The sequence below is a fragment of the Phragmites australis genome, chromosome 18 (assembly GCF_958298935.1).
Source record: "Phragmites australis chromosome 18, lpPhrAust1.1, whole genome shotgun sequence".
Lineage (NCBI taxonomy): Eukaryota > Viridiplantae > Streptophyta > Magnoliopsida > Poales > Poaceae > Phragmites > Phragmites australis.
Genome location: NC_084938.1, coordinates 18,051,562 through 18,064,927, shown reverse-complemented (window position 1 = coordinate 18,064,927; position 13,366 = coordinate 18,051,562). Strand labels below are relative to the sequence as shown.

General features: G+C 44.0%; 1 protein-coding gene and 1 pseudogene across 1 annotated transcript; one reads left to right on the top strand and one right to left on the bottom strand.

The window, feature by feature from the left end:
* The first annotated feature begins 3,327 nt into the window (after window positions 1–3,327).
* LOC133898586 (mitogen-activated protein kinase kinase kinase NPK1-like) lies at window positions 3,328–10,659 on the top strand (annotated as a pseudogene).
* Window positions 10,660–12,064: 1,405 nt separating this feature from the next.
* On the bottom strand, window positions 12,065–12,781 carry LOC133898585 (uncharacterized). Its single transcript, XM_062339287.1, has one exon. It carries the CDS (start codon window positions 12,779–12,781, stop codon window positions 12,065–12,067), a length of 717 nt encoding a protein of 238 aa, XP_062195271.1.
* Window positions 12,782–13,366: the final 585 nt, after the last annotated feature.

The following is a 13,366-nucleotide window of genomic DNA, read 5'->3' as shown; positions in this document are numbered from 1 at the left end:
GCGAATTCATTGCTCCTAACTCCAGAGAAAACCTCTTCACTAATTCCCTCAAATATAGCATTTTTAGCCTTAGCATTCCATCTAACTTGTTGTTCGGTAAAAGGTTGATCAAACCTAATGGAGGCAGCTAGCCAAACTTAAGGGGAAATAGCCTTAAGATAGCTCGCCATGCGAACTTTCAAATAGGCGAAGTTCTTTCCCTCGAACTTTGGTATGCTACTTCCGCTCTCCGGGGCTATTGCTCTAGGATTTTAAGCCTATCAAGAGCATAAGGCTCTGATACCAATTGAAATAATCGAATGGTCCAAGAGGGGAGTTGAATTGGGCAATTAAAAACAACTTCTTCTGATTTTTAGAACAAGAAGCAACCTTAACCTAGAAGCAAAGAGATGCAACTACACGATCAAGCTAAGGAAAGGGAACCAAAGCAAACAATAAAAAAACACAAGGAGAAATACGGAAACAAAGGCATGTGCGAAAGTAAATGCTCAAAGTAAATACGGGAATGTAAAGAGATGGACAAGAGAACACCGGATTTTTTTTGAAGTATCGAGGAGTTGGCACTCCCCCTAGTCCTCGTTGGAGCATCCACTAAGGATATCGCTCCCCCTCGAGTCACTAAGACTCAAGTGCTCCCTCATGATTGCCACTTCTCCATCTCCGAATTAGCGGGCATCAAACCAAGTGCAAGCTCTTCTCGGGTCTCCCACAAGAACTCCAAGAGCTCACCGAGAACACCTCCAATCACCAAGACCGGCTAGATGTTACCAACCACAAAGAGTAACAAGCCAATAGCTTCACTTGACCAAGATCAAGCCTAAACTATAGCTAGATGCACACTTGCTACTCTCCAATTACTAACGGTGTCCTTAATCTTCAATTAGGGACCTAGAAATCAACTCAAGTGCTCTCTCTTGCTTCTTGATGACACACATAGTGTATGAACTTCTTTGGGTCGTAAGAGCCGGGAATGAAACCAATTGGAGGGGTATAAATAGGCTAGAGATCCAAATTATAGTCGTTGCTTAACCACCAACTTTTTCTGTTATCACTGGATGGTCCAGTGAGTATATAATTACTTATACCGGACAATCCGATGAGTACAATTTTCATACCCAAGTGCCAGCTGCCATTAGCCATTACTGCTAAGAATTAGTCCGGCAACAAGCATCCTGTGATCAATACACTGACACTGGACCATCCTGTCAGTTGAACCAAGCCAAACTTCACTTTGCAAGCCTCTCTGCTGAAAATACTCTGGTGCTCATACATATCTATTACCGGACCATCTGGTGAGTAGACCACTTCAAACTGCCCGAAGAAACCTCTCTGCAGAAATTAGTCCGGTGATCTCAACCTTTAATCACTAGATAATCTGTGAGTACAAATCTCTTTGGTCACCGGAAAAGCTTCTCTGCAAGAATTAGTCCGGTGAGTACATCTTCACATCACCGGATAATCCGGTGAGTTCAACTTCATTTTCCCTGAAAATTTTTTTTGTTCTGAAATTAGTCTGGTGGTTTAAACACACTAACACTGGACCATTTGGTGTAACACTTCTAAAAATTTTGTACACGTGTCAACTAAAAAATTATCCGGTGAAACCCTGGCCTTGATCATCGGAGCATCCGGTGAACATAGAAGTGTTTTTCTGACTTGTGCAAATAATGCTCCAATGAGATCAACAACACAACCACCAGATCATCCGGTGAGACAAGTTTTTCTAAGCTCCTCCAACTCAAACTTTCCCTTGAGCTCTAATTTCTCAACATCTTAACCATGGACTTCTATAAGCTACATAGTGCCAGAATTTCACAAATGTGCATCAAACCAAGTCTAGACTCAACTAGGTCAAGCTACTACTCTTAGCCCTTCTTTATAGTATGGTCAAAAGACTAAGAAAGGAAACCTATACTACTCTAAGTGTCCTTCATCTTCTTTATGACACTTAGAACTAGAAGATCCTTAATGTTGATGCACATGTCCTTTGATCGACCATTTTATCGCTTTAGAGACCAAGAGTACCCAAAAATCATTATATACTAAATTTTTTATTCTCTTCAAAACAAATTGTTAGTCACAATGATATGGTTGTCATTAATCATCGAAACACTTATCAGTTATCTAGAGGCCTAGATGCTACAATGGCATGGTCTGTTGGATGACTAGGCTTGACGGTGTGGACTGCTAGACGGCGACGGGAAGGAGGACCGGCGGGGCGAACCCTAAGAGACGTGGCTGCCTGCGATGGGAATCGCCTGAGAGCCGAATGGGCCGAGGGGGGCGGGGATCGGGTGGAAGGTAGGCGCTTTTGTACCCAGTGGCATTTGCGGGTAATTTTGCTATAATTGTAGGCCATTCTCATATCTATAGCCCTCACAATCCAAAATAGCACCTTTTCTCTTGATTCTGGATTATTCCACAATCTTGATTGTGATTGTGGATTATAATTATGGAAGGGCGATTCTAGCACCCGAACATCTGATAGATCGGACGCTTCAACTACCCGTTGCAGCATCGAAAACTGACGTATGCAACATCTAAAATCAATGTTTGCAACATCAAAAAATGCACCAAAATAACACACAGATCTGGACCCGAAAAAATTATCAATTGAGTTAATTCCTATATTTTGTATCTCCAATGTTTCAGATGTTCAAATTTAATGTTTTAGACGTAATAGAAATTTGTTGAAGAAGTTATTTTTGTTTGTTGCACTCAATTCATGCATCAAAATAGCACACAAATTCAGACCCAAAAAAAATCTATTTGAGTTAATTCCTATATTTTCGCATCTCTAATGTTTCATATGTTCAAATGTAATATTTCAGACGTTATGGAAATTTGTTGCCACAGTTATTTTTGTATGTTGCATTTAACATCCGGTGTCAGATTTTTTGTTTATCCTTCGGACGTTTGGAGCAGAGCATTACCGATTATGGAATCTAACTGTTTGTTTTTTATTCTAACTTTTAAAAGCTATAATCCACAATCATAATAAAAAACAAACAGACCCTTAGACAACTGCAACCGCTGCACAGACGATGAAAGGCAATCTGTGGGCATTGCATTGTGTTAATCAAATATCTGTTTTTTAAAAATTTGAGAGGTATTTGACAAACAGAAAAGCAGCAATCAGAAGTACTGTTTCTTACTAACAGACTACTATTTACCAAGATGTTTTCTTTGTATTTGAACTACACTTGTAGTTTCCTTGATGTAAAGGAAACATTTCCATGAATATTTATGTTGTCTGTATTTTTCCATGTTAGTTTGTTGCTTAAAAGTATTTGCATGATTACACCTAGCCAACGGTTTTCAGTAGATATGTCTCCTGCTAATTTCTTCCATGCATGGTGATAGTTAAGGCAAATTGTGAACAATATCTCAGGACACTTCATGCTGCATCCCCAACTTTTTTTTTATCTTTTTAGTCGATACTTACTATCCATTGTTGCAGTTCTGCTGATATCTGGAGTGTTGGGTGCACTGTAATTGAAATGGCAACGGGCAAACCCCCGTGGGGCCAAGAATATCAAGAGGTAAATTGCAGCATCTGTTTATCCTAAGTTATAGACATTACTTATTCTTAATAGTCACTAAATCTTTTCAGGTTTCTGTTCTGTATTATGTTGGGACAACAAACTCACACCCACCTATACCAGAACATCTCTCTCCAGAAGCCAAAGATTTTCTGTTGAAATGCCTACAAAAGTACTTCTGTGATGCTTTATACCTCTAGCCTGATAGATTCTAACTATGCTGCATGGATGATCATAAACAGAGATGCAGTTCAATTGGCCTTGGCATGTTTAATCTAATGACAACACTTGCTATACTCAAGAAATTTCTTCTGGCAACTTATACAATCTTGAAAAAACATAAGAAATCATTTGTTTTGGAGTTAATACTATAATGTCTTGACGTTGTTTGCAATTATACATGGATATAAAACTACCTCCATTAAACTCATGACTGTGGCCTTGTGGCTGTGCAGACAAACATATTCAAATTTGGTCACCGACATATTAAAAAGAGTAATTTCCACAAAACTACACCACCTTAGCCAAAACTATCACAAAACCAACGTTTAAACAAAAGATTCAGAATAGCAGACTTCCATTTGCATAACGTGTCACAAAACTACACTTCTAATATCTAGGATGGTCATCTGAAAAGGACATTAGTAGATTTGTTGGCATGGTTATTTCCGTTCTATTTTTCACATCATAGTAAATACTAGTGAACATTGTATATTGGAGTTTGGCATCAATTATCTGAGAATGGAACATTGTACTATTAAGAATATCAACCTGTATTTCCTAGAGGCAATAGGCTAGTATATATACATGTACATGTGAGTAATATGCAAAAAACTCCTTATAGCATGGGAATATTATAAAAGAATGCAATATATATCTCTAACGCCCCCCCTAAACTCATAGGGGATCAACAATACTAAGTTTGGAGAGATATAACCTATGCTTAGTTGTACTCTTTTCCTTTGTGAAGAAATCAGCCAACCGAAGCTCTGAATGAACATACTAAAGATCAATAACCTCATCCTGTACCTATGTCTGTGTGTGTAAGAAGCATCAACTCCAATTGCTTGGTGAGCTCATGCTTCACCGAATCTCGAGCAATACTGATAGCACATGTATTGTTGGAGAAAAGAGGAGTAGGTGCAGAAGATGAAATGCCAAAATCCTCAAGTAACCACCGTAACCAAGCTCCGTTGTCAACAAAGCCATGACTCGCAACTCAGCCTCTACACTGGAACAAGAAACTGCGATCTGCTTCTTAATCTTCCAAGCAATGAGAGAACCACCAAGGAAAACACTATAGGCAGAAAGAGACTGGCGATCAAAGGGATTATTAGCCTAAGTAGAATTAGAATATGCACAAAGCTGTAAAGAGCTAGAACGTGAAAAGAAAAGACGGCGAGAGATAGTCCCACGAAGATAGCGCAAAACGCCAAGAAGATGACTATAATAGGATTGAGTGGGAGTAGAGACGAACTGACTAAGAATGTGCACTACATGAGAAATGTCAGGACGAGTGACACCAAGATAAAAAAAAAACTCCTAACAAGATGATGATAGCGTGTGGGATCCGCAAAACTCACCATCAGTGGACTGAAGATTAATGTTCAGCTCCATGAGAGTCTCAATAGTGTGCTCATCAGTGAGAGTAGCACGATAAAGAAGATCATGAATATATTTCTCTTAGGATAGAAAGAAACCCTTAGGTGTAGAAAAAAATCTCAATCCCAAGAAAGTAACGAAGAGGACCTAGATCAAACATAAGGAATTGCTCATTGAGGCGAGCCTTCATAAAGGCAATATACTCAGAATTATCTCTTGTAATGATCATATCCTTAACATATAAGAGAAGAATCCGACCACGAGACGAAGTGTGGAAAAAGAGTCCAGGATCATGAGCACTATCAGAAAAACTAGTACCGATGATCACAGAACAAAAACCCTCAAACCAGGCACGAAGGGCTTGCTTAAGGCCATAAAGATGTAGGCACCTAAGAAGGCGCAACAAGAGGAGGCGCCACATGTTGCTGGGGAAAAGAAGGCAAAATGATGATGGTTGTGGTAGGAAAAGTGGGAAAAGGCAGTGGTTCAACCAAGGAGGATGAAGAAGTGGAAGGGGATGCACGGGGATAGAAGGGACGAGAGTCATCAAAAGCAACATCCTGAGAAATACGCATCCAACGAGCAATAGGATCGCAACACCGATAACCCCTATGCTCAGCATTGTAACCTAGAAAAACACTCAACAGATTGAGCAGTCAGTTTGGTACGCTCATGAGGGGGCAAGAAGAACGTAACAAACGCAACAAAAAAGGCGAAGATAAGAGTAGTCAGTAAGACGCCCACATAGACACTCAAAAGAAATCCCACCCTTAGGTGGCAGTGGAGACCACCTCGGCTAAAAACTGAGGTGACACAGAAGAGGTAAGTGTAAGCATATCAGTTGTCTCAAGAAGATGATATTGCTTGTATACAGGAGTATTGAACAACATACCCTATTCAGCAAGAAAAGTACGAAAGTGCACAAAAAGAAATTTGCCAGCATAATCAGCTCAAAAAACATGAATGGGAGTTTCGAACTAAGTGTGAATCATATTGGCAAATCGCTTATATATAGATAACATCTCGCTACGAGAAGACAATAGAGAACTCAACAATCTCATAAGAAAACCAGGGCTCGACACTAGCAACTAGAATGGACATTGCACGAGCATTATCATCCATCCACTAAGTGTAATCAGAAATCTGACCTCGGTACAACTCCAAGGCATCCTAGTAGGCGGAGAAAACCTAATCATAGGCAGCAGTTGCGGCTTCACTAGCTGCTTTGTCGGCAGAAGGCTGCATAGGCTGTTGGAAGAACAGGGGAAGGTAGACAAGGAATGTTGCCATAGAGGACACCCCAAAGACAAAGCCCACATATGTGAATGCGCATATGCTACGTGAAATCTCGGTAGTTGACACCATAAAAAATTATCGAGCACCGATGAACTAAAATGGTGCTCAATGACATCATGAAGAAGTGGTGACGGCAAGAGCACAAAGAAGTAGCGGTGAGCAACGATGAGAATGCAAAAGAATAGCAGCAAGCATCAGCAAGAGCGCAAAAGAGTAGCAACGATCGACAGTGAGAGCGCAAAAGAGGCAGCGAGTGACGATGAGAGCGCAAAAGAAAAGTGGTAGCTGCTGCAATTTTTTTAACCGGCTCGATTATACTAGCCGAGCCTCACTGCAAGAAGAACACGATGCTTTAGCAGCTGGAAGCGGTGGCGGATCAGACGGTGGCTTCCATGGGAGAGACGGTGGATCTGGAGCTGGTGTGTCCACTCCGGCAATTGGTGGCTCAGTCCGGCTAGGGATGGTGATGGGTTGGGTTAGGTCCGAGCGAAGCAGATCTGTGACCAACCCGCCACCCGAATCGTTTGCTATTATCTGCACCCGTGAAGGGTGATGTGCAAATTTTCGTAACTGTGCTCGTGCCCGCTTAATACCCGAAACCCGCCAGGTCACCAGGGGTACCAATGCCCGTGCTGGGGAGAGGTGCGAGCGGATGGATGGATCTGCGGCGTGCCTATGCTATGGATGTATCTGCGGCGGCGGTTGGCTAGGGTCCTGAACGTCGACGACAGTTGGCTGGGGGAGGGAAGCGGGCGGGCGGTGATGGCAGGGTGCGGGCGAGCAGTGGCGGCCGGCTGGGGGAGAGGCGCGCTTGCCAAGTGGGAGCACTGGAGCGAGACACGAGCTAGCGGCGATGGCCGGCTGGGGGACGACCGTAGGCGGCCGACGACGACTACCGTGGGTAGGCAGTAGCAGCCGACTAGGGAAGGGGCACTGGTGGGCCACAAGCGGCTGGGGAGGGGCGCTGGCGGGCCGCGGCTTGGCGGTAGTGGGTGGCTAGGTGGGGCGCAAGTGGGCGTGGCTTGGCGGTGGTGGCCAGTTCGATCGGGGTGAGGATGTGGATGAGGGTGGGGGGCTGACGATGGGCTGGTGGGCTGGGTGGATGGGGGACTAGGGGTCGAATGGGCTAGGCTGGGGTTAACAATTGGATAGTGGACTGGGTCAACAATGCATATCGGGTATGCCCGTGGGTACCCGCGGGCGGAATATAAAACCCGTACCTGACCCGAAGCTTCGCGAATACCCGACCCGTGATGCCTGTGGGCAAAAAATCAAACCCATACCAAAGCCTGTGATACCCGTGGGTACCCGAACCCATGGGTAGGATTGCCATCCCTAGGTCCAGCGATGGGTGACCGGCGTCAGGGTGGCGTGACGCAGATCAAAGTGGTGCGGTGGGGAGAAGCGCACGGCGGGCGTGCCTGAGTGGCGCGCAACGGCCGTATCAATCGGATTGATGAAGACCTGCAGACTGGGAGTGGGTGGCGGTGGAGGTGAGCCGGTGACGGAGGTGGGCGTGTGAATCAGGGCCAGCGACAGCTTCACCGATGGCGGCGACGCTAGTTTGGAATGGGGCTAAACCAAATTGGGATGACACGGCTCCAAATTGAGACAGGGGAAGGAGCAGAGGCGGCGCCCGAGAGGAGTCTAGGGGAAGAGGAGCCGATGGTGAAGAAAAAAAATCTAGGGTTTAAGGACGAGTTGTTGCGTCCTGAAAAAGACCTAGCTTTAATACCATGTTAGGAATAGTAGCTTACATTCTCTCAAGGCTATAGACTAGTATATATACATGTACATACAAGCACTATAAGAACCCCTTATAACAAGGGGATATTACGGAGAAGGCAATATATCTCTAACATGTACAACTTATTATGCACAAGATGTGTTTGATGTACATGTAAACAATTGTTAAATATCTGTATGTTGCTAATTAAATGATTTCACCCTCATTCTTATGCTATATTTTGATGTCTTAAATGTGAAAGGTGTTCTTTTTCATTTGATGTAATAGAATTCCAAGGAGAGACATAGCTGCATCTTCCTAAGTGTCCGTACCTTATTTACTTAGCCTACATTTCACAAGACTTGGTCTCTTCGGTTGATAGATGGCATCTGTACGAAATTATTGTCAATTTTTTGACCCAGACAAATCAGTGCACTTTTCCTGCATTTGGAAATAGTAACTAGTAAATGAGTCTCCACTCTCGAGTGCCTTGACAATCTTGTTTCTTATTTTAGGGAACCAGAAATGAGATCTGCTGCATCAGACTTATTGCAGGTATTTGTACATAGGATTTCCTGCATGAGTGCCGGTGGTGTTTCTGTAGCTGTAATGATATGGTTGAGAAGAGTAACGTCTAAAAAATATTCTTGCAGCACCCATTTGTTACAGGATGATTGGAGGATCTTTGTCAGCTTAATCATGCTGCAGCCAAGGTTGGATTGCCAGACCTAATTTGATTCTCTCTTTTCTCATATGTTTGATTTAAAATATCACATATTCTTGCAGCACCCATTTGTTACAGGAGGATTGGAGGATCTTTGTCAGCTTAATCATGCTGCATCCAAGGTTGGATTGCCAGACCTAATTTGATTCTCCCTTTTCTCATATGTTTGATTTAAAATATCACACTAAACAAGTAAATATTCACAGGAAACCTCCAGCAATGAGCTTCCTTCATATTTAATGCCAACTGGTGACTCGTAAGTAACTTTTTGTGTAATACTCATTCTTGAACACAGTAGACTGTCCGCTTTCAGTCTTGTGCTGAGCAAGTTATTCAACTTCTCAACAGGGACTTGAATCGCCCTGGCAAGCTACGCACTTTGAATTCTTACAAGTCATCAGACACCAGATCATTATGGGATCTGCTCTGCAATGATGACATGTGTCAGTTTGATGACAAAGATGATGTCCAAATGGTTGGATTAGTATACTCTTGCTATTCTAAATATATCACTTTACCTTTACTTTGGCTACTGTGACCACTAAATTTTTCTTGCACATGCCCTAGGAATTCGTATTTTCGATCACCTAAGTGGTGTCCTTACAGTTGTTTCTGTCAATTCCAGAGCTTCAATCCTATGTCTGAACCAGCTGATGAATGGGAAAGCAAACTTGACATAAGCCCGGAACAACGATGTAGTCAATCAAGGGAATTTGGTGGATAGACAAACTTGCAGAAAGTCAGATGTCTGAAAATAATTTTAGTTTCCCTTGCAAGGGAAGCTGTGAAGAGGGTGATGAATTTACAGAATCGAAAATAAAGGAATTTCTGGATGAAAAGGTGTTTGTTATGTTTGAGGCAATGCTAATTTAGCCATTTTGTTGCTAGTTCTTCGTTAATATTTGTTTTGTTTCTTGGACAGGCCACAGATCTAAAGAAACTACAGACACCTTTATATGAGTTCTACAACACAGTGAACGCTGGAGTTTCTCAAGGAGTTAGTGATGTTTGCCGAGCAAGCAACATAACTAGTCCCAAATTGCCCCCTCGAGCAATTAAGATGGTGGGAGGTGCTGCAGTAGAGCCGATTTGTGATAATCTGAATAATGTGAGACCCAAGAGTTGCGCTAGGCATTTCTCAAGAAGCAGTGTGGAGAGCAGTGGAGTCTTGAGAGAAATAGCTTCTCCTCAATTCGATAAATTTGAGGATAAGGTCCATGATATTCAAGACAATCCAAGGTATGTGTGAAGCACATTGCTTAAAGTGAGAAAGATTATATTCACTTGCAAATATGCTCTTGCCGTTCAATTTAATTAGGTGTGTTTATTCCTGTGATTAAGCCAACATATTTGCCTTGTGTTAATTATATATAAGAAACAGTAACCACCTTAGCATCTTATACTTGCGCAGCAAAATATTGATAGAACTCAGCGATTCACCTTTTATTGCCAAAAATTAATTAGGGGTGTTTCGCTCCTGCGATATTAGTCAGCATGATGGTCTAACAGCTGAAATACTGTTGTTAACAGCTTTAGCTTTTCAGAAATACAGAGGAAGTGGAAGGAAGAGTTAGACCAGGAACTTAAAAGAGAGAGAGGTAATATAAAGCTTTGCTTATATATATTTGCATAAATCGTGCTCTACCTACGACGATGTCTTTTGCTCATTTCATTTCTGAACTTGCCGAACAGAGATGAGGTTGTGTGGCTATGGTAAAGTACCGTCACCATCTCCAAAGAGCCGAAAACAAGATCGCCATGTCTACTGAACAGAAAATAAGAATGTAATCTGGCGGGACTAATGGTATCTGACTAACCGCATTGTCAGCGACTGGTGGCCATACTAGTACAGTAGTACACTGCCTAACCATTCGTGTGACCTGAAAAATCCTACTTAGCTACCAAATTCTTCTGGTGCTCATATGGTAAAGGAGTTTCAAGCAAAGTCACTTCTAAGTGGACTGTGGAAATGAGGCGTCATGATCGGGATGGCAGGCTGGCAGCCGTTGCAACGCTATCATGGTCAGACGAACAGGATGATGGTAGTTTTCTGCAATGCCCAGTCTCATCAGTGATGCCACATTTTGCGATTTTGGAGAGGGGTGCCTGTTGTACAATTTTCTTCTCTTCCCCTTTTGTTTTTGTAAGCAATCGTGTAATAAGCCGTGTAATTCAGAGGGTGGAACGTTTACCTATTTGACTGAGAATTTATTATTCGTTGCAGCAAAACTGCAAGAGCGTTCGTTCTGACAGTCGAACTGCTATGTTTGCAGCTGTATATTGGAAACATACGATTGATATTTTGATAACCCTGATTCCGGGACATGCTGAAATAGCTGATTTTTCTTCTTGTGTCTTCTAAAGTCAGAAAGATTGGACGACTAGAGCGAGGATCGCAAGACGAATGGACCAAGCCTGAGATGCTACACAGTGCAATTTTCGCCATGACACAATCACTAAGAGGAGAATCAACAGCCATAGAGAAGTAAAGTACTCTGCAAAGCAATGCTATGCGATTTTTGCTACCCCGGCATCAGTTCAACAATGTTCACAAGGTACCACCATATCGGTTGATATAACCTTAACCACATGAGTTAGGAGATACCATCTTCCATCACCACATGGCACAATCCTTGCACAAATAGTTTTCATGCAGATCCATAGCTCCCCAACTGGTCTTAATGAAACATGTCTGGTAGCAACTGAAGTAGACATGCGTCGTTACCATGGTGATGACAAGTACTTATCGATCCTAATTCAGTTTTGTATCTAGATTCTAGACTATTTGACTACTAGAACCTTAAGAGCGTGTACTATGTGGTGTTTTAAAGGAGGTGCTTCTAGAAAAAAAATTAGTTTTTTTTCTTAACTATATTGGCACATGTGTTTAGACGAAAAGCAAGGTGTTTACTTAAGCACCGATACACTATATTAGTGTTAACAAGATAGTTAACATGCTTAAATACTTTTAGTATTTGTTTGCATTAGAAATTATAATTTTTATACCGATACTTAACACTCGCTTTCCTCGAACGCCTAGCCATAAGCATATAATATTGTTCGTGCCCTAACACCACCAAAAGATTCAGATCACCAGACTAGCTGCTTGAATGCCGTAACGATACAAGGAAAGCTTAGCACCTTCCACTGAACATCCAATATAATAGCGGACGATCAAGCCCTGCGCCAGCGTTTCCTGGTAACACGTCCCGGCTCGCCACAGTTCCTGGCAATGTGTCCAGGCTTGCTGCAATTCCAGCACACTGTGTTCTGCTCCGGCTTCGGATCATCAGAGTAGCAGCCCTCTGCATCCTCAGCCATTGCCGTCGTCTCCCAAAGAAGTTCCGGTTCCACGCCAGTTGACACGACCGCCCGAGCGGCATCCCAGACCAAGCTCATGCCCATCTCATTGTCGGGACCCGAGCGCATGATAACGCGCGTGCTCACGCCCTCCGGAAGCTTCCCGCACAGCTCGTCAGCCACGAAGTCATCAGGGAGCTTTGCGGCCATGGCCAGAGCCTCCGCGTGTGCGAGCTGCTCCAGGAGGACCTCTCCAGTGCCCTCGTCGAAGTTAAACTGCTTGAACTTGTCCCGCCAGACCCTGGGCGTCTCCACGTCGTAGGTGCGCGCCAGAGCGCGCCACAGCTCCGCCGCGGTGGCGAAGCGGGCGTAGTCCGGGAGCAGGCGGTCGGAGAGCGTGGCGAGGATGTGGCCACGGCACACCGCGTCGTTGCGCGCCCACGTCTTGGCCGCCGCCTCATCGCCGCCGGTGGGGCGGTCCTCGAAGAGCACGCGGGCGACGCCGAGGGTGTGGGCGCGGAGGAGCAGCGACTCCTTCCACCGGAGGTAGCCGCCGGGGCCGTCCAGCGGCTTGATGGAGACTGACGCCATTGATCGAAGCACCTGTCGGAGACAACCAAGAGCAGCATTAGCAATGGTGGGATCGGAGGTTGCAAGATGAGGGTTTCTTGCTCCTGTGAGCCATTTGGTGTGCAACGAAGTTGGGTAGGTGTTGAGGCAGAGTAATCATGCGTTAGGGGACAATTTTGACGGAGATTAGAGGGAAGAAGGGGGCGGTGGAGCGGTGATACCTTATGGTTTTGTGGGTCGAAGATGATGTTCTTGTTGATCCGAAATCTTTTGCCTTTCTTCCTGGCGGTGGAGGAGGCCACGGAGATGACGAGGCGAGAGTTCTATAGCGAGAGGAGAGTCCAAGTGGTAGAACCTGTACCAGACCGAAGAGCGTAGTCGTGGGAGACCGGCGGCTTCGGCCGATAGACTCGCCGGCCGGGTGCCGTGGTTGGCTTGTAAAACGGGGGAGAGAGAACCGAGAGAGAGGAGAGAGCCGACAGAGATCGGAGTAGATTGGTAATTCTATTGATCCGATTACATTGGTTTATAGATTGGATTCTCAATAGAAAGTTATTGATCCAATTTAACTCTATCTTCTAGCCGGCTCTATCTTTAAATTGAATC